The following is a 21,743-nucleotide window of genomic DNA, read 5'->3' as shown; positions in this document are numbered from 1 at the left end:
GTTGATGATTTGGTCCTCCTCTCCTCATCCCCAGAAGGGTTACAAAGGTAGGTGGATGCCTTAGCTCTATTTTGTGATCATTGACAGTTGATGGTCAACCTGGGTAAAACCAAGGTTATGATATTCAATTAAGTGAAGAAAACCTTAGATCTTCACTTCCTATTCAGAGGAGAGGTATCTCGATCAAATATGTCTGGCCCTATATATGCAGAAGGCTCTTATGTTCCATGCACATATTCTTCAGCCTCCCATCAGACTAGACCCCACACAGAGGATCACGACATTTTTCAGGGTACTACCTTCAGATAGAGGCAATAAGAGACCAGTTGATACCAGTACGTATCTAGACTCTAGATCAATGAGGATCCGTGGGACCTCATCCCGCCACATGAGATCTTAGCAGCAAATATGTTCCTAGGAGATGGACTAGGTCCTCCAGACCTCAGTGATGCGCGAACCCCCCAAGGAACAATTTAGTGGACAATCCGCACTTTCCACCAACTCTTCATCAGGCCAACAGACTTTGTTGAGTTTCTTCAATGTTCTTCATTCAACCGCGAATGTTAGGAGAGATGGGTTAATCCTCAAACCTATTAGCTCCTAGATCTTCTTTGCTAGGGCTAGATGTTTGTAACACCCTCCTCCCACATCTACCCAAGCAATCGACCAACTGGGGTAAACATGCGACGAGAGACCACTGTGATAAGATTCAACCTCCTTAGTGACTTTAAGGAAATGGAATCGACAGAACATCACATACAGTCATCCAACATCATCCAAATAACCTTAGGGAGACAAATCAACCATTTAGACTGCCTATCCTTGGGTCCCACTGTTTTTTGAGAGACTTAAGGGCATGATAATGCTCCCTAGACACTTCCCAGGCAAGTTAGTTTCAGGACTAATGCTCTCCAGACACTGCTCAGGTGCTTTATAACACTTCCCAGACATTGCCCAGGCGAGTTAGTCTCAGCACTAATGCTAGAATTTCGGGATTTGAGCCACCTTTTTTGGCCCAGAGCCCGAGACATTTCCCAGAATGGAATGATCACTTAGAATTAGTAACGATGCTAGGAAACAATGATGCAAAAGCAATAATATGAACAAGATCATCACTAGGCCCCTACTAGCCATGATAAACATTTTGTTAAACATATCATCAACATGTAACCTACATGTGTAAACAACAAAATTAAGTGTAGGGATCTCATACTTATCTGAGAATCGCTATGAACCATTGTTCCCTCATGCCATTTGCTGCATTATCCTCCATTAACTCATAAACACATTATCCATTCATATACAAGTAAAAACATGTTGAGAGCCATACATAGCTGCTGTCATGAAATGTGCATATAACCAACATAATAGGAACAAAAATACAATAAACATATCAACCATCAAATCCATAAATACATCAATACCTTTACACATGAAAATCAAGGGAATGGATTTCTCATTAATGAATAAAATGAACCAACCAGAGATGGGACTACTACGTTCCACCCGACCATAGAATAGCTGAGCCAAATCTTTCTTTATCCATTCACCCTCGTGCCATATTCCAAGCATGAATGTGGGATCTCATAGAACACATCAATCAAAACTCATCCAGGGCTTTCAGAGTCCATCCACCTCAACCCATCAAATAATGATTCTACCTCACAGTCGGACATCACCAAAAAACATCATCAGATTGGTCTCCATCCAAGCCTTCCAGGGCTTCCAGAGCGTTTGTCCAACCAAGGATTCCAGAACTAGTAACTCAACCCACAGCTTATGAAGGGATTCTAGAGCGTTTTTCCAACCAGGGCTTCCTAAACTAGTATCTCAACCCACAACTTATATAGGGTTTCCAGAGCATTTTTCCAACCAAGGCTTCGAGGACTAGTAACTCAACCCACAAGGGCTTCCAGAGCGTTTGTCCAACCAGGTCTTCTAGGACTAGTAGCTCAACCCAAGCTGTTACAGGGCTTCCAGAGCGTTTGTTCAACCAGGGCTTCCAGGACTAGTAACTCAACCCAAGCCATTACAGGGCTTCTAGAGTGTTTTTTCAACCAAGGCTTCTAGGCCTAATAACTTAACCCAAGCTAAGGAAACATGAGAACCAACCAAAACAAAGCAATGAAAGTAAACCCACAATCACCATGGATATCCACGAAATGGCAAGGCTAGGCAATCCACCATCGATCCAGGCAATCCTCCATGTCAATGATAGATCACAACCAAGAAACCACATGCACGTGCAATGCATGCCAAAACTAGGGAAGAAACCATACATGCAACTCGATACCTACAAGAAAATATGATGTAGTTACTGATGTCGATGCCCTCTTGCGCTTTCCTGCTCTTCCTTTGCCTTCTTGCTCCAAGAATCCAAGTATGCCACACCCTCCAAGAGTGCTCCAAGAAAACTCTAAGTAGCCAAGAGTATGAGAGAGAGGGAGAGAGAATAATGAGAGAGCTCCAAAATTGAACTGACAAAAGCTTACCAACTGATCCTCATAAGCCTTTTTATGAATGAGGCCTCTATTTTCTTCATTTTCCATTATTTTCCTTCATTTTCCTCCTCACATGCAACCTGTGACCTTTCACCTTCTTTTTCTCCTAATTTACATTATTTTAATAAATAAATGTGCCAAAATGCCTTTTAATGCCTTAGCCATTGCCTTTGCCAATTTCCTTAGCCATAAATAATCAAATGAACACCCCCTAGGATGTCTTGCCCAACATTCAGCTTGGAATACGTGTCCCAGTCATCCATGGTTATTGTTTTTAACATTTATTACATGGAATTTTATAATGTTGATTTACTTCATGCATTGTATCTTTTTTAGGAGACCGTTTGGTTCTCCTGCTTTGTATGAACATCATTGTACTCAACATTACCTTTGACATACTTTGTGATCATTAGTTAGACATAAACATAATTATCTTATCTTATCTAACTTCCTCTCTCTCTCTCTCTCTCTCTCTCTCTCTATATATATATATATATATATATATATATAACATTTTGATAAATTTTTAGGTTTGACAAAAAATATATATTTATACATAAATCTTTGTTCAATGAAAATCCATAGTCATTGAGAAATATTCAAATACATAATTATGGAAAATTCTTCATCATCAATTATATATTTATCGTTACTTATAATTTTTTTTTTTTTGTTTTAAATTTATAATTCTCTTCGCATTTTCTTATGGAACAAAAAAACATATGAGAATTTAGCATGAAAAAGATATATATTTTCAATTTAAAGAAAAAAAAATAAAAAAATAAAAATAAAAAAATTATTTACGAGAGATTTTTCGGCGTAAATCACAAGATCTATCATTTGTCGACGCGTTTCGAACCAACCAGTGTGGTTCATCATTCATAAATCACAAGATCTATCATTTGTCGACGCGTTTCGAACCAACTAGTGTGGTTCATCATCAAGACGATGAACCACACTAATTGGTTCGAAATGCGTGAACAAATGATAGATCTTGTGATTTACGCCGAAAAATCTCTCGTAAACCTGATATGGATCACAGAAGCCTCAATTCAACAATTGAATCCCTGCACGGAGAAGCCATTGCATCCAAGGTTCATCATTTTGAACGGGCACGCTTGCAGGTTTCAAGGTTGAAAAAAATTTATTATAAAAAAATATAAAAGTAATTTTAAATAAAAGGAGTTGATGTCCCGTGCAATGCACCCTCAACTCAAATAAATTTCTCTCTCGCAGGTTTTTGGGTCCTCCTCGCTCGCCCGACATGGCGGCCACTACCACGAGGAACGCAATGCTCTCCCTCTGCAACAATAACATCTCCATTCATCGGCTCTCCTTCCGCACTTTGAACGCCACTGCAGACACGCGCATTATAACACTTTGTTGCACCAACAGACTTCAAGTCGCACTGGACACCTTCAATCACCTGCTTTCACCTAAATCCATCCCCACAATCTTTTCGACGGAATCAACATGAATCGGCATTGTCTGTAAACAGGTTGATGATTGAAGCTGACATCCTTCCAGACCTGATAACTTTGACGATTATCATTAATCGTCATTGTGAAACATGTAGATTGGATTATGCATTGCAAGTGTTGATAATTCGTCATTGTGAAACATGTAGATTGGATTATGCATTTGAATGGAAGCACATGGGCATGTTCCGAATTTTGGAAGCACAAAAGGCTTTGCAGGGATTTCAGAGTTGAGCATGCTATCAAGGGTTTTCAATCAAATGATGAGCAAAGGACAAGTTCCTAATTTTTTTACTTATAATACCCTAATAGATGGGCTCTGCAAGACTGGGAAATCCCATTAGTTGTTATGCTGCAAAAAGGCCATGAGCCTGACAGAATCACATTTAACACTCTAATGGACCGGCTATGCAAAGAAAGTAAACTCCAAGAAGTCAAGAAACTACTGTATCTGATGATAAAAGGGGGTGTAATCCGGGTGTTATTACATACAGCATAAGAGGAAGCTCTTCTATGAAGGGTTCGAGAGAAATATATGTCTTAATGTTGTCGCATATATTAAGCTATTTGATATATAATAAGCAGAGAAATATATGTCCTAATGTTGTCACATATAATAAGTTTATTGATGGTTTATGTATGCTTATTGATATATAATAAGTTTATTGATGGTTTATGTAAGGTAGGCAAGTTGGACGAGGCAGAAGTTTTTTTCTGAAATGTCTAAGAGAAATATAAACATATCTCCTGATGTTGTCACATACAATGTGCTTATTAATGGTTTATGTAAGGAAGGCAAGTTGGTCGAGGCAAGGAAGCTTGTCTCTGAAATGTCCGAGGAGAAACATACAATGGGCTTATTAATGGTTTATGTAAGGAAGGCAAGTTGGTCGAGGCAAGGAAGCTTGTCTCTGAAATGTCCGAGGAGAAACCTATAATGTGCTTATTAATGGTTTATGTGAGGAAGGCAAGTTGGTCGAGGCAAGGAAGCTTGTCTCTGAAATGTCCGAGGAGAAACATTCAATGGGCTTATTAATGGTTTATGTAAGGAAGGAAAATTCGTCGAGGCAAGGAAGCTTGTCTCTGAAATGTCCGAGGAGAAACCTATAATGTGCTTATTAATGGTTTATGTGAGGAAGGCAAGTTGGTCGAGGCAAGGAAGCTTGTCTCTGAAATGTCCGAGAGAGAAACATATGCCCTGATGTTGTCACATACCGTGCACTTATTGATGGTTTATCTAAGAAAGGCAAGTTATAGCAGGCGAAGAAGCTTTTCTATAAAATGTCCAACAAAAACATATACCCTAATGTTGTTACATACAATGCACTTATGGATAGTTTATGTATGAAAGACATTGGCAGGAGGTCACCAAAGTGCTCCATGAGATGCTAAATGAAGGGTGCAATCCAATTGTTATGACATACAGTACTGTTATTGATGGTCTTTGCAAAGAAGGCAAGATTCAGGAAGCTCTCGGGTTATTAGATGTTATGGTGCAAATAGGCAGTACACCTGATGAAATCAGGTGGAATACTCTTATAAATGGATTTTGCTTTGTGGTTAATGTGGAGAAGGCAAGGGAACTTCTTCGAGAGATGCCAGAGAAAGGTTGCAGGCCTAACGTAGTTAGGTATAATACATTAATAGATGAGTTTGCAAGCATAACAGGACAAAATAAGGTCAACGGATCTTCTATGAGATGCAAGGCCAGGGTCAGAGCCCTAACGTTATCACAGACACCATATTGATGAATGGACTTTATAGAGTGGGTAACCTGAAGGAGGCAATAAAATTATTAGAACAAATGAAAGATAGAGGTCATGTCTCTGATATGATTGCATATGCCACCATCATGGACGCACTATGCAAGGAATGCACACCCGACAAAGCCAATAGAATGTTGCAGCTGATCTTCAAATGAGTTTGATATTGGTACTGTGACATACTCAGCCACAAATAACACCCTCTATAACGATATTGCTGAAATGCACCTGGCAAGATTTAGTAATAGAGAGTAAATTGCAATTAATGAAGTGCAGGGGTGATTTTGGTAATTATACACTAGGCAGGCAATTTGAAATAGGTTTGGTGGCTGTGTCGATGAATCATCAAGTGAAATTTCCAGAAGAGTGCACTGTGTGTTCAATATGAAAACACATCTGATTTAGTATTTAGTGGGTAAAACATATTTGTTAAATGCACGAGTTGGTCACTCTCAAATGGGTTTGGCCTAGCAGTTGGTATGTACTTGCAACGGATGTAGTGCCCCCAGGTAAATTGCAATGACAATGCTCACATATATAACCTAGAATTGGTTTGCTAAAATGGTTAGTGAGTTGTCATTTGACATTGATAAAGTGGACCTTGTAAATAATAGCAGTGGTGAGTTACAAATTGATCTGATATGCTGTTAGTGATGACAAGGTTGTCAAGGTTTTCAAAATTACTATAAGATAAGATAATATAAGATAATTATATTTATGTCCAACTAATGACCACAAAGTAGGTCAAATGGACTTTTGAATACAATGATGTCCATACAAAGCGGGAGAACCAAATGGTCTCCTAAAAACCAATACAATGCATGAAGTAAATCAACATCTGGCCCTTGTGGAGAAGATTCAGGAGCTAATAAGTTTGAGGATCAAACCCATCTCTCCTAACACCCGAGGCTGAATGAAGAGCATTGAAGAAACTCAACGAAGTCTGTTGGCCCGATGAAGAGCTGGTGGAAAGTGCGAACTGTCCACTAAATCATCGCCACGGGGGGTTCATGTGTTGCTGAGATCTGGAGTACCTAGTCCATCTCTCAGGAACGGATTTGCGGCTGAGATCTCATGTGGTGGGTAGAGGTCCCACACTTCCTGACTAATCTAGAGTCTAGATACGTATTGGTATCAATCTGTCTCTTGGTGTCCCTTTCTAAAGGTACCCTGAAAAATATCGTGATCCTCTGTGTGGGGTCTGGATTGATGGGAGGCTGAAGAATATGCGCTCGAAACCTGAAAGCCTCCTAGATATATAGGGACAAACATCTCTGGTCGGGATACCTGAAAAAGTTGGTGAGGGTCTGAGAATCTCTAAACAAGCAATGAAACCTTCCTCTGATCTCGTAGTAGACAGGGCATCCAAGAATAAGTGCACCTCAGTATCCACTTCTTGTAGATGACATACCTGGAAAATTATGCCTGGTCTATCCACCCAGTGGTCTGTCTCTACCCGAAGTCTATGAGAACCTACTCTGAACTGGCCTAGAGGAATGCGAAGAGCATGCATCTAATGGTGAAAATTATATTGGGGTCGAACAATGAGCCCATCTCTCAACTCCAAGAACTGCTCAACGTAGTAGGCCATCTTTGGGCGCAACCCTCTTCGAGTATTGACGATATTGTTGAAATGCGCCTAGCAAGATTTAGTAATAGGGAGTAAATTTCAATTATAGGCTAATTATAGGCTATGCAAGCAATTTGAAACATGCTTGGTGGCTGTGTTGATGGAATCATCTAATTGAAATTTCCAGAAAAGTGCACCATGTGTTAAATATGAAAACACATCTGATTTAGTGCTTAGTGGGTGATACATCTTTATTAAATGCACTAGTTGTTCAGTTTGAAATGGGTTTGGCCTAGCAGTTGGTGTGTACTTGCAACGGGTGTAGTGCCCTAGGTAAATAACATTGACAGTGCTCACATTTATAACCTAGAAATGGTTTGCTAAAAAGGTTAGTGAGTTGTCATTTGACATTGATAAAGTGGACCTTGCAAATAATAACAACATTGAGTTGCAGATTCATCTGATATGTTGTTAGTGATGGCAGGGTTATTAAGGCTGTCAAATACTATACAATGTATCTGCCTTTGCTGCAATTTACATTAGCTGAATGGTCTGTCTGAAGTGGTCTTGAGGAATTGTTTTATGGAAATTAGTGTTAGAATTTGCTTCCAATAGTCGCAATTTCTAATTTAGGTAAAATAGATGGACTTATTGTAATAGCAACTACTAGTATAGAACTTACCAACGTTGATATAAATACTATGAAGCACTGTTATGGGTGTGAATTGATGGGGGATCTACTCATGGTTTGCTCTAGTGGTTGAGTTGCTAATGCTAAATTGCTTATGGGAAGTTTAAGGTACAATTAAACAGTGGATTAAATTAGCTGTCAACTGCATTCAGTAATTTTGTACCATGTGACAAACTTTAACAATCTGCAATGATCCTCACTCTGGATTTCATATGGGTGCTAGAGGTTGTTTGAGAAATTGACGACTTTTCATGATGTCATATAATTAGTTTATCCAGACTCGCTATAATAGGACATAAGACAATATGTGCATTGACTTGGAAACATGACATCTGGTTGTCTTAAAACTTAACATGGGAACTTGCCTCACTGGGATTGATGTTATCGCATTGAACATCGTCTGACTGTATGAACACTATGTATTTCAGAGGCTATGTGGTAAACTAATTTACAACAACAGCATGAGATTATGGAAGTATAGATCAAACCTTATCCAGACAGGCCTGCTGAATTTGACTGTACTTTGTGGCTGTGGCAAAAGGTGTTGGTTTAACCATCCTCCAATTTAGAAACCCTCTGCTTCTTTTGCTATATTCCTAATTGGACTAGGGTCACTTCCTAATCAGTTGCTTGCACATATGAAGCTCGAATGACAATACCTAATGCTTAAAATGGAAACCACACATTGGATATACTTCTCACAGTATGTTAAGATCAATTAGTTTAAGTTCCTTTGCATGGCTGATTTGAATTGTTACCTCTAAGCTTCCATTCTGACTAGAATACTGAAATTTGTTGTTGTCACCACTTGTAAATGTGTCATGCTGTTAATAATAGTCTTTGCTAGAAGTGAGAACTGTGGAATTCATCTACTGCATATTGCATAATAATTATGATTTGCATTTCCATGTTATTGCCTTTTGATGCAAGAGAATTCAGCTCAGAAATTTCATTATATTCTAGTTAACTTAGGGGGTCTTGTGTTTTCAAGGAAGTTGGATTCCTATGTATCAAATTAGTGTAATTATTAATGTTTTGAGTGATTGGAATAGGAATTAATTAGATATTGTGAGGATATTTGTAAATGCTCTCGAATGTAGGAGAACATGAGTGATGATGAGTGATTAGTGAGGATTGAGATATTTGGAAATTAATTGTAAATCTTAGATTAGAAATTGGTTTCATGGTTTGTGGAACTAGAGAGGATTCTTAGGGATTAGTGGAGTCAAATGTGGACTTAGAGGATATTCGGGATTTAGTTCAGCAGATTAAGGATCTGAACCAGAATTGGTTAACAAAACCTTTTGTATAAATGTAAGCCAAAAAGGCATAGAGTCAGTTAGTTAGTCAGTCAGTTAGTTAGAGTGAGAATTAGAGTTCAGAGATTAGATAGGGTTGACTATAAGCCTACGGGCAGGAAAGGAAAGGCCACTGATATAGAAGATCAGGTCGAGAAAGAAAGTCTTGTGTAAATGTTTGTTTATTAATACAGATAACTCGATTTCTGAGTATGAGTGGATTGTATTGAGTAATCGAATGATAAATTGTGTGTGAATTAGAGTAATTCTGTGTAACATAGGTTTGCAGGTGTGCAGAATCAGAGAAGAAGACAAAGAAGAGTGTTACGGGTTTACACACAGACAGTATTGGAGAAAACCTTCAATGTTACAACGAAGGTATAACTATAAGGTTTCCTAAAACCTAAGGATTTATGAAGGAAGTGTAAAGGCTCGAAGAAATGAAGTAACAGAGCGGAGATCGAGATCAGAACAAGTGAAGAATAGAAGGAGAGAACAAATACTAGGCGGAAAGTTGATTGAATGGGCTATTACACAGTAAGAAACAAAAGAACGTAACAGTGCACAGGAACCGTTGGATCAGTCAGATCATCGGATGAGATTGTGTGAGATAGACACCTAAGATTAAGTCATGGAAGATAAATTCAAGAAGATGAATGGCAGAGATTAAAACCATGTGCAGAATAGTGGAGTGGTTTTCATGGGTGGTAAGCATTTTATCGCGCGCCCTAAAAGCTATAAGTGGTATGCTACAAATTCACGCGATTACCCTTAGCGGGTGACATGTAGCACGAGAAAACTAATTTTCTCACTCACTCTCGACCTGATATCGGTCGTGCACGATTTCACGCGAGATTGCGCGATAGCCGTTGGATTGAGTGGGATTGATCAACGGTGGAGATCAGCCAAGCTAGTTGGTGATCGGGTGATGCGATAACCGCCGGATTAAGGAATGAGATCGATGGCGGAGGTTGAATGCGCTAAAGAGAGCATCGATATACGTGCAAAGGTTTGTGGAATGGCTGAAAGGTAAGGTTTAAGTGTGGTTACGAAATATTTCTATTATATGGGAATTATAATAGAAATGAGCAGAATAAATGTATTACGGTTAATGTCGGGATTAATTAATGAAGGTCTAAGTCTGAGTTTTAGCCAGGGTCCAAAGATTATGGAAGGATTTATAACATTCCTCTCAAAGTTCTATAAAGTTTAGACTTGGGATAGTTAAATGAAATGTTTCTGCATGGAATTTATTGAAGGAGAATTAAACCTTGACTTGTGAAGGTTTTACCAAGTAAGGAATTTTGGAATTCCTGGGATGTATGTGACATGCATTATACATGCATACTGTGGCTATGTGCGGCTTAGGCTACATCACCTTTTCAACCCTTAGTGGTGTGGCTTGGGGAACTTTTCCTCCAATAGCATAGGGATCTCAAAAATAGTGTACCTTTATTTATAATATTATTTGGGACAAAAATATGAAATTTCGTGTTTGCTTAATGTGAAATGCCAGGCTGCAGCATCGCATCTGCAAGAACTAAAGGTAAGTGTCCTTCAAGAATAATGTGACATGAATGACAGGAACTGATCTGTTTTCTAGATTGAAAATGAGAACTAATCTTGCTTGCTAAATTTTACAGTTCTTTTCAGAATATATTCTGTTTGTATGGAGAATATTTTATAGTCGAAATAATTGTTTGAAAAACATAAAAGACCCTATATTTTCTATCAGATTTTGATCGTTTCTATCATATTTTGGTATCTACACTTACATAACATGGTTAAAGATTTTTTTGACAAGGTTACAATGAAATTCATCCAGTCTTATCTACAAAAGTTGGGGAATTCGACCATTATAAAGAGCTTCATAATGCCTGTCAAATTCATGGCAACCCCGGTTACAACTCTCAACAAGAATTACTTGTTGCTTAGTCAATCAATGCCATGGATCCTGAACAAACAATGTTAGCTTGGCTTATGCACCCAGTTGACAGGATAAGGCACCTCAATCACATTTAAACCAGTAGACTCTATCAACTTCGCAAAAAAGTAAAAGGCCACTTTTGTTCTTGAAGTGGAACACTATGAATATATTCCTACATTTTCAACACCAGAAGGCTATTGACTAGCTTTTGATGTAGAAGATTGTTCTAGACAATTTCCTCTAGCAGATTCAATTGTTAAGTCTAAAGATACTCTAATTTAAGTGTCCCATGAAATTTTCAAATTTGCAACTTAGTCCAAACCTACAGATAGCATAATGAATGAAGAAGTTGCATGCTACGCCCTCCCGGTTAATCCTATGATCCACAAAGAGATTCAGAATAGAGGAAAGGATAGTACAATGTTATGGGCAAAAAATGCAACATAAAATGACAAAAGTCGGGAATTGCACCATAAAAAATAATAATTTGATTCTGGTGGATATATTCCAAAATTGAGCAAAAGCATTTAATTGTTCAGTGCAACATCAAGCTAGGTTGATGATATAAACATATGTAGCAAGATAGGTAAAAGTTCTAGTTTTACCTTCGAATTATGTCTCAAAGAGGTACCTTTATTTGATGGATTGAGGACCTCATACAGCTCGAATCATTCTTCCTAAGACATGAAATTAACCGATTTTGCGCTGAAGTGCCTCCAGAAAGCATTTCTCCCTTCTAATAGTAAGTTAAAGTTTCTTATCAAAGTAAATATGAATTATTGAGAAGTGCCCAATTATGGTGAAATCTTATAATATATTTTTGTGGTTTAAGCTTTAGTCTGACTATGAATGTTACAAGGAGGTTAAACATCAAAAGGGAGTGACCTTATGCATTATAAATTAGAGCTACTTCCAAGCTGTAGACAAAAATGCACTCTGCATTTTATATCTCAAACACGTTTCAACAGTGCATACAAAAGTACTTTTTAATGTGCCACTTAGACTCTTATCATGGAGGAATGAATAGTTAAGTAGAAGAAAAGAAATAAAAAGTAAAATTGTTACACTTCAACCATAGAAAATGCACACACACAAAGGATGCCATGCAACAAGGTAACATTTAAAGCAGACCAAGCATTGTCAACATCAAAGAAATATTAGGTGAATGATATACTTCAAATTCTATTAAGAAAAAATAAAGCAAAACCAGATGGAGGAAACAAGAAAAATTGCAGTTCATAAGGGTAGACCAAGAGGATCGAGGACACAAATTTCATGTGAGAATGATCCTCTTCTTAAAATGATGGTGTGTACATGTCATGACAAATTTCCCATCAGTGTCTTGATGTAGAACATACATGTTGGTTGACCAGACCTTTAATGGAACATATTTCCCCTCGACATTATGAGGTTCTTCATAATAGTCAAATTCCCCGACTTGTGTAGATAATACTGGATGAATCTCATTGTAATTTGTAACTAGTTACTAGAAATCCCATTAGCCTTTTTTCTTGTGGTGTAACTCAGATGCTCTTTCCATGTTAATTTGGGCAAACATTTTCTGTTTGTGTCTCTCAGGTGAGCTTCTTAAACCCCTGGACCCTTGATAACTATTCATTTTACCTCAAGCAATGATTACGTTGTAATGCCAGCTTCTATTCGCTGTTTAGCATTGCCCCTTTCTCTGTCTTGTATCCGTTTCTTGTAGATTGCATTGATGCCAAGTGTTTGACAGAATGTCAGTCCCGGTTGGGGATGGTCAGGCCTAGTCCTGGAGTTAGGTTTTGATTTGTAAGACTTGTTTTTATGTAAATCACAGATTTTGGAAGTGTCATTGAATTATGGGCAGTGATCTGGGCTCTGGGCCGGAAAAGGTGGGTCAAATTCTCGGGATGCTGGCACAACATTAAGAAAAATAGTCCTTGGACACTGGCATGCGATGTTATGGCAGCATCCAGAACCCTTTGGACGTTGGCATGCCTATATCATGGGAGAGTTGACGGGTTAATTGGTCAAGAAACATAGTGGGACTTAGGGGCTGGTTACGTGAGAGGTTGGGATGGTTCCTGAGGGTCTTGTTGCTGATGTGGAAGGTTTGTATGGTGTGTTTCCATTGGTTCCACTTCCTTAAGGTGACTTAGGAGGTCGAATCATATCATAGTAACTTTTCATCACATGTTTACCCCGGTTAGCCGGTTACTTGGGTAGATGTGGGAGGAGGGTGTTACAGAGTGGTGTTCCCTTCCTTTATTCATTTTTTGGGGAATTTGGTGCTAGGGAATGCTTGTATTTTCAAGGGATTGAGTTGGGATATTTAACAATATTGTTATTCCATTGTTGCATACTCCAATGAGTATGGCCCAATGGCTAATCAGAAGCACAAGAGAAATATTCACCTCATTAACATATGGGACAGATTCCTTGTCGACTTTTTTGATGGGGTGACCAACAAAGGGAAATGTGGGTGCGAGGTATATATTGTTATCAATCCAGAACTTTATTTCATTTTATATGGAATTACGGTCAAGGTACCAACATTTGTGCAAAGGTCATTACCCTTTGGGGAGTACTATCTTGTGCAAAATGGCTCTCCATCGACAATATGGTGGTATTCAGAGATTCAAAGGTGGCCATAGATTGGGTTCGAGGTCGTACAACTTTTGAACACCACAAGCCCATAAACTAGTTGCATAGTATCAAAGAGATTCAGGTTGAATTTCTAGATTTGACTTTCTCCCACCTATATTGTGAGCAGAACACCGTTGTTGATGGGCTATCCAAAAAAGGTCTACATCAACATCCAAGGAGCATATTCGACATTGTGTTTTTCAAGGACAAGATGAGGGACTCTGAGTATATATGCATCAATTAGATAATGTCACATGAAATTTAAGTATCCATTTGCTAATTTTATGCTATGTTCCGAAACAATTTTTTTGGAACATGGCCATAAAATGTGGTAATATGCAAATATTTAAGCACACATAAGAGTTTTACGATTTACAACTATAGGTAAATGCCCATGCTATTACGCCGTGGTCTATATTGGAATTGGGCTTACGAATTTTATATTGTCGATAAAATGAATGGTTGAGATTGCAAGCCAAACAAATATTCTTAGTCTAAACCATGAATCAATGGACAATATGAAAAGTTTTGTCAATTGTAAGTCTCCTCGTCTATTTAATTTATTAAAAAATCATTTGTGGAACATGGTTATCCTTGTAATTTATTAATTTTTTTTTATGAAACGTGATGTTGGAATTTGGTATCACCCCGTTTCATTTGGTGTGACTTGAAAAGTAATATTACTAGTTTTATAAATTTACATTTTATAATATTAGTTTTTTTATAAATTTAAGTTTCATAATAATGTTAAGGTTATAATAAATACCATCATTATTAATCAATAACATTAATAATATAACTAATAATAATAACAACATTCAAATTAATATTACAAATAATATTATTAAAAACAACATTAATACAATATTAAATGATGTTAGTAATTTTCTTAGCTAAATTTACTTACATTTTAGGTTTTATTACTTTAAGATTTTAATAATATTGGGTTTTCATGATTTTAAGTTTATAACAATATTATTATTATCAGTTATTAGTAAACATTAACATTAATATTAATATTGTTAGATATTGATTTGAATACAAATGTGAATATTAATATGAAATTATTAACGAAATTAATATCAACCACATTTAGTAATGTGGTTGTGATAATATTCTGTTATACAAACAAAATTCTAGTATGGATATATGTGCATTATTCTATATGGAACTTGTTCCTGAATTTCAAGCAATGGAAATCATGGATAAAATCAAAGCTTGATAAAAAATTGTGATTATATATATAAAAAATCTATTAATAAACAATAGTGGGTTATATATATATATATATATATATATATATATATATATATATGTATGTATGTATGTATGTATGTATGTATGTATGTATGTATGTATGTATGTATATATATATATATATATATATATATATATATATTATCATAATGTTATATTTTCCAAATTTAGGCTTCTGTGATCCATAATTATAATGTTGAGACATCTTTCGGTACTAATTACATCAAGAGTATTTTGTCCAGGCCTTTCAAACCAACAGGTGTGGTTCATCATCAGGACAAGATGCAGAGTTAGATCTAGGCAACATAATAAATAGTGATAACGATGGAAAGAGCTGATAACGGTTGGCTTTGACCCACAACATAAAATATTCAATAAAGATGAGGAGAAATCATCATCATGACCAGATGAAGAGTCTAAATAGTGATAACGATGGAAAGAGTGAGAGTGATAGCCTCCTTAACCTTGCCACTTGTCCACTTTGACTTGAACTTTGACTAGTTCTAACTCCTCCATATGAACTCACATTAGAATGGTGTTCGCACCGTTGGAATCAAGGCATCGAGCACTTCGATCTAGTCCTAGTTCGAGAGCAATCTGACCTCTTTGAATTTAGACGTATTATGAGTCTTGTTTGACCTCTGAGTGCCTCTCGAGCCACCTCGATCAAGGGCAGAAAGTCATATAAACTGATAGATATCCCCACCCTACCAATTATGGAGTGGCACTCTGCAAACCAAAAAAACCAGGGAAATAATACTTCACAATATAATCGATGTCGACACGAACCGCCACATTAGGTATCCACAATTTACATAGGGAATATCATCTTGATATCATAATTTTTTTCATAAAGGGTGACTATGCGCAAACACACATTAGAGAACTTTTGAGTTTTAAAATGGGCCTCCTAAGAAAAATGTGAAACCAAAATAAACTTTATAAGAACCAATAGGATTCAAGATGATGATGTCAACTATGGGGGATGATTCACCATTTTTTGGGTAAAAAATTAAAAGATTAAAAAATAATAAAATAATAATTTTTTCAACTTGTATTTTCAACTTATCTCCCTAAGGTTTTACTCAAATTTCAAGCGGGAGTACTCGTTGGATGCAAAATTTAGTTCCTCATCCAAGGAGTATCCATGTTGCATACTTTTGATGGACCATAGTACACGGAAAATGAGAAATACATGAAAAAACGTGATTGCAGTCACGTTTTTCATGTATTTCTCATTTTTCGTGTAGAAGAATCAAATTCTGCATCCAACGAGTGTTTCCACTTGAAATTTGAGTAAACCCATAAGGAGATAAGTTGAAAATACGAGTTGAAAATGTAATTTTTTCTTTTTTACCTCTAAAATTTGATGATGTAATCTAATCTTATTTTATTATTTCCACTATTATTTTATAATTTCCTTAGGAGGCTCATTTTAGACCTCAAAATTCCCCTAATGACACCATTAAACAAGACCTACAAAAGAGGCTTTTAAACCAGCAGAATATATATATATATATATATATATATATATATATATATATATATATATATATATATATATATATATATATATATATATATATATATATATATATATATATGACATGATTCTATAACCAGGAAGACTCGTCCAACTCAAGTAAATAATAATAAAAATACTTCAATGGTTCACAAAACCCATCTTCCTGAAGACAGGAAAAACCAATGGTGGAGTCAGTCACTTCAAACCTAGATAAACAACGATCTGACGATCACTTTGTCTTGAGAGACTATTATACTAACAACACTCTGAATCCATAAGTATATGCCAACTCCTACAACCAAAGTCCATGCAGACACCCTCCATCGCTTGCTCCCACCTCCAGCTCCCTTGAACATCACACACATCAAAGAGATGGATTTCATACATCAAACATACTATGCATGATTAATCAAAGGGAATTTGTGTGCCCTTGTGGCATGGTCTCCCAAATAAATCTAACCACACATGCTTGCAAGATAAGAAATTTAATGTTCTGGTTCATGATTTCTAGTCTTTACTTGTCAACAACGCTATTTTTTCAAAAATGGCGGTCGTTCGACCAAAGCTATATGATCTAAAGCACATTATTAATAAGGCCTTCATACATGACTTTCTGTTCCGGGGAGATATAGGTTCCCTCCGAGTGGGATTCTAGGTCTGTAATTTCTTGCTCTGCTAGGGAGATCGTTAGGTCATCCTGTTGCCTTTTCTTTTTAGCCCATTCTCTTGAAATCACCTTGATTTCAGAGAGGTTCCTTACAAAGCAAGTAGCTGGGTCTTCTTCCTCAGGGATCGGATTTGATTTCCAGAAATCTGTTATTAGTTTAATATAGGAGGAGTCCCGGAGCCAAGTGGAGTTGAACTTGAAAGGGGCCTTGGGGTTCTGTTGTCTTGCTCCAACTTCCAGATATATAGGTCTGTGGTCCGATATCCCTCCACTTCCAACCCACTGCCTGGATCTGGGGTGATTACTATGGAAAACCTCTTTGATAATAAAGCGGTCCAGCCTCCTGGCAAGGCTTTGTTCTCCAGTTCGATTGTTCTTCCATGTGTGTTGTATCTTAGCCGAGGGGATATCAATCCAGTGGTGATCCTCAAGAATCTGCTCAAAGAATTCAGAGAGTGGGTCGATTTGCGCCATATGTCCCCAGGATTCTGAGAAGCCCATAGAGAAGTTCAAATCTCCTCCTATAATTATATTCTCGGCTAGGAGGAGAGGGGAGCTGAAAAGCTTTTGCCAAAAGAGCTCCCTGTTGAGACAAGGCCCATAGACATTTAAGATTCTTAGATCCTCCTCCAGGTCCTTGGAGTATATGTCTGCACCCAAAAAACCTCCTCCACCCCAGATATTCTTCAGTTTGATGGTGCAGTTCTTGAAGCCAATAGCTATACCCCCAGATCGTCCAGATACATCAATGGCGGAGAAGGACCATCCTGGCATCCAGGAGCCTAGGATGGAGGTGACCGAGTCTGCTTTGCATAGGGTTTCTTGTAAAAAGATGATGTCAACCGGTTCAGAGAATAAGAGACGCTTCAGGGATAATTTTTTCTCAGGGCTGGCCAGCCCTCTACAATTGAAGGATAAAATCTTCATGGAGGGGGGTGTGGTAGGGTGTCTGGTGCTCTAAGTACCCTTTCAATGGTGTGCTGTTTGCCCTGGATGACATCGTCCCCCGCTTGTTTCTGCGCTTTGTGGAAGGAGGATGGTCTGCCTCTCCCCTGTTTGGGCGAGAGGATGAGAGGCCCCACAGACAACCCAATGGCGTCCGTCTCTTTCTGCTTGGTGATCGAGTGGGTAGAGTACCTCGGTGTAGAGTTTACCGAGGGGGAGGGCGAAGGAAAAGAGAGGGGAGGGATAAAGGGAGGGAGCAGGAGGCAGGTAAGCCCGAAGGCAGCGGGATGGGGCAAGTCATGTATAGGGAGCGTGTAGGGGGAGGGGGCGGACGGGCGTCCTTTACCAGGTCGAGGGCAGACGGGGAAGAGGGAGGGGGAATCTTGATCCGGGGGGCATGTGGCCGGGGAGTGATAAACTCAAAGAAGAAAGAAGCGAAGCAGAGACTTATAAAGGAAAAGACGTACCCGATGAGAAGACAACTCCTTTTGCAGCCTTTGAACGCGTCATTGGAGGAGATGGAGGCCGGATTGGGTTCGATGCTTGCTTCTTTTGCCGAGGTGCAGGAGGCACTTCCACCGTGTCAGAGGTAATATTATGCTCCATTCTAGGTGCCACCGCTGCTGGAGGGTCAGGTAGACCTTTAGTAGTGGGCTGGTCCTGTATTATGGCTGCCCGTTGGGCTCTCTGGAGGAGGGGGCAGTCTTTATAGAGGTGTCCCACCTGATGGCATCTTCTGCAGCGATATGGGATTCCTTCATAGTCGAGCTTCTGCTTCCTTGAGGAGGATTTCCACTAGATAGTGATGTGTTCCGGCAAGCCCCCTCTGGTATCTAGATGAACAAGAACCCTTGCGAACGCCATCATCCCCGTCGAGATGTAAGATTTGTCAGATTCCATGAAGGTACCCAGAGAGTTCCCTATTCTCCTGAAGATGTCCTCGGACCAATACTGTAGGGGCAGGCCCAGTAGTCTGACCCAGACTGGCCCAACCCCAATCTGTTCCGTCTCCGGGTCGAAAAGGGGCGTCCATCGCTTGAGGAGTACCGGAGCTTTTTCAAAATGCCAGAAGGATGACAGTACCCAGCTCGTGTGGTCCGCTCTTGCGAACCTCAGTGCGAACCAACCTCGCACGAAAGTCTGGACAGAGGGGATTTCCGCCAAATATTGGCCCCAAATCTCTATGGCCCAGAGCTTCAGTTTTTCCGCTGTGATATGCCTGCCCCGAATGTGTCCTACAAGAACTATGTCCGCCAAATCCATAGCGTCCCCCCACTGAATGTCTTCTTCAAGCCGCAGGATGACGTCCTCAGCTCTGGATTTGAAACAATGTTGTTTCTTTAAGGGGCGGGAGGACATGCGGCTAGGGTTTTCTGGTGCCCTGGAATCTGCCGGGGGGGAGCTAGAGGGGGGGGGTTAGGGTTCGAGCGGGGGGGGGGATGGCCTCCGGGAGAGGGGGGATGGCATGGTAACTTCCAGAGGAGGCAGGGGGAGCAGGGGGAGGATAGGGTCAGCAGGAGCAGGGTTCTCCAAAGAGCTAGTAGGTAGATGGGGGAGGGAGGGAAACCCCGACTGAAGAGGAGCAGCGTCGGTCGGGGAGGATTGTAAGCAATCCGCAAGGAAACCAAGGGAAGCCGGGGAAGGAGCAGTAAAAGTGGCCCAGGAGGAGGGCTCTCCAGGGAGCAGAGAGGCGGGGAGTGACGGATCGGTCGACTGAGTAAGGTCCTCTAAACTGGCGGACAAGTTTTCGCTGTACATACCTCCAGAAGTCGAGAACGTGGATCGCTAGATGGAGCTTTCCGCCAGCGGGGAATCCGAGTAATCCACCTCATCCATGTCCATGTTGCCAGCTGCTTGAATCTGCCTCGAATCCAGGTACCGCCTGAGACCGGCACCGACAGTAAGGTAAACCGTTAGGGTTGTACAAGCTGGAGTTTGTGGATTAGCAGAGGCACAGCTAGGTCGCGCAGACAGAAGGAAAACGACTGTTGCAGCCGTTAGCTGTCGGCGATTCTGTAGAGCCCTTGCACCGTTCGGAGAGTGGTGAAAAGGCTGAAATGGGGTGAAAAAACAATAGGGTAAAAATGAGACTGAGGGAGATAAAGGGAGGTTCAACCGGGCGGAGAGACAGGGGGGACAAGACCCGACACGAAGTCCAAGTGAGAGTACGGGGACGGGGGAGGCTACAGGGCCGTAGCCGGCCTGCTACCCCGTTCATGCAGGTTCCGTTAGCCCATTTCTCAGAGCCGGGCCATCAACCCTAACTTCCCTTCGGTAAGTTGAATTCATATTAAGGTATGTTCCAATTTTTTTTCAACACTACAATATCTTTTACATGTAACATGTAAATGTTTATCAATCAATTTTTACATATTATAAATTGAACATATTAATATAAATTCAATATTATAAATTAAATATATTGATATAAATTTTAATATATTAAACTCATATGTAAAAATATTGACAAACTTTCTTACATTACACTTATACATCATCTCTAAACTAAATTACTATACATCATCTCTAAACTAAACTACTGAGTTATAAAACTTACCCCTATACATCCTCTAAATTGACCAGCTGACTTATAAAAACAGGCTCAAAAACTATAACTACATTGAAAAATATAAATTACCTACACAAGCCAAAACACTTCATTTTGATTATCTCGTAAGTGTCACATTTGGTTCGCTTTACATTACACCTATACATCATCTCTAAACTGAATTACTATACATTATCTCTAAACTAAACTACTGAGTTATAAAACTTACCGCTATACATCCTCTAAACGAACCAACTGACTTATAAAACTAGACTCAAAAACTATAACTACATTGAAAAATATAAATTACCTACGGAATCCAAAACACTCCATTTTGATTATCTCGTAACTGTCACATTGGTTTCACCTTACATTTTGAAGCGAAACGGTGCCTATTTGTTTCTGGGTGTTTTCCCATTTCTCCACGATCGATTTAATTTTAATTTACAATTTCTTTTTTCCAATATAAATTTTTTTCAAATGGGAACATATTCTCAATACAGAAAATTTCAATTTTCTTTCCACACAGGGATGTCCCTTGCTCTCGACTCACATAAATTAGGGTTTCACGGAGATAAAATTATTTCATTTCTCAATTTACTCTGGCATTACACTCTCAACTCACAGAAGTAGCTGTTGTCACGAAACACGTCTCTATTCTCTCAGGTTTTTGGGTCTCTGCTTGCTCAACATGGGGGCCACTAGGACGAGGAACGCAATGCTCTCCCTCTGCAACAACAACATCTCCATTCATCGACTTTCCTTCCTCACTTTGAGCACCTCTGCAGACACGCGCATTAAGACACTCTGTCACACCAACAGACTTCAAGAGGCACTGGACACCTTCAAGAACCTGCTTTCACCTAAATCTACATCCATCCCTTCTCTAAGCACCTGCAATCTCTTGTTAAGTAGCCTGCTTCGACGGAATCAACATGAATCTGC

At 39.1% G+C, this 21,743-nt stretch overlaps 1 protein-coding gene across 1 annotated transcript; it reads right to left on the bottom strand.

Moving 5' to 3' along the window:
• Positions 1-19,045: 19,045 nt before the first annotated feature.
• LOC149247006 (uncharacterized) lies at positions 19,046-19,513 on the bottom strand. Its single transcript, XM_089443101.1, has one exon. The coding sequence runs from the start codon at positions 19,511-19,513 to the stop codon at positions 19,046-19,048; it is 468 nt and encodes a 155-aa protein (XP_089299227.1).
• Positions 19,514-21,743: the final 2,230 nt, after the last annotated feature.

The sequence above is a fragment of the Pinus tabuliformis genome, chromosome 7 (genome assembly GCF_031772625.1).
Source record: "Pinus tabuliformis cultivar Carrire ecotype Pingquan chromosome 7, CPIR1, whole genome shotgun sequence".
Classification (NCBI taxonomy): domain Eukaryota; kingdom Viridiplantae; phylum Streptophyta; class Pinopsida; order Pinales; family Pinaceae; genus Pinus; species Pinus tabuliformis.
This window is presented reverse-complemented; position numbering and strand designations above follow the sequence as displayed.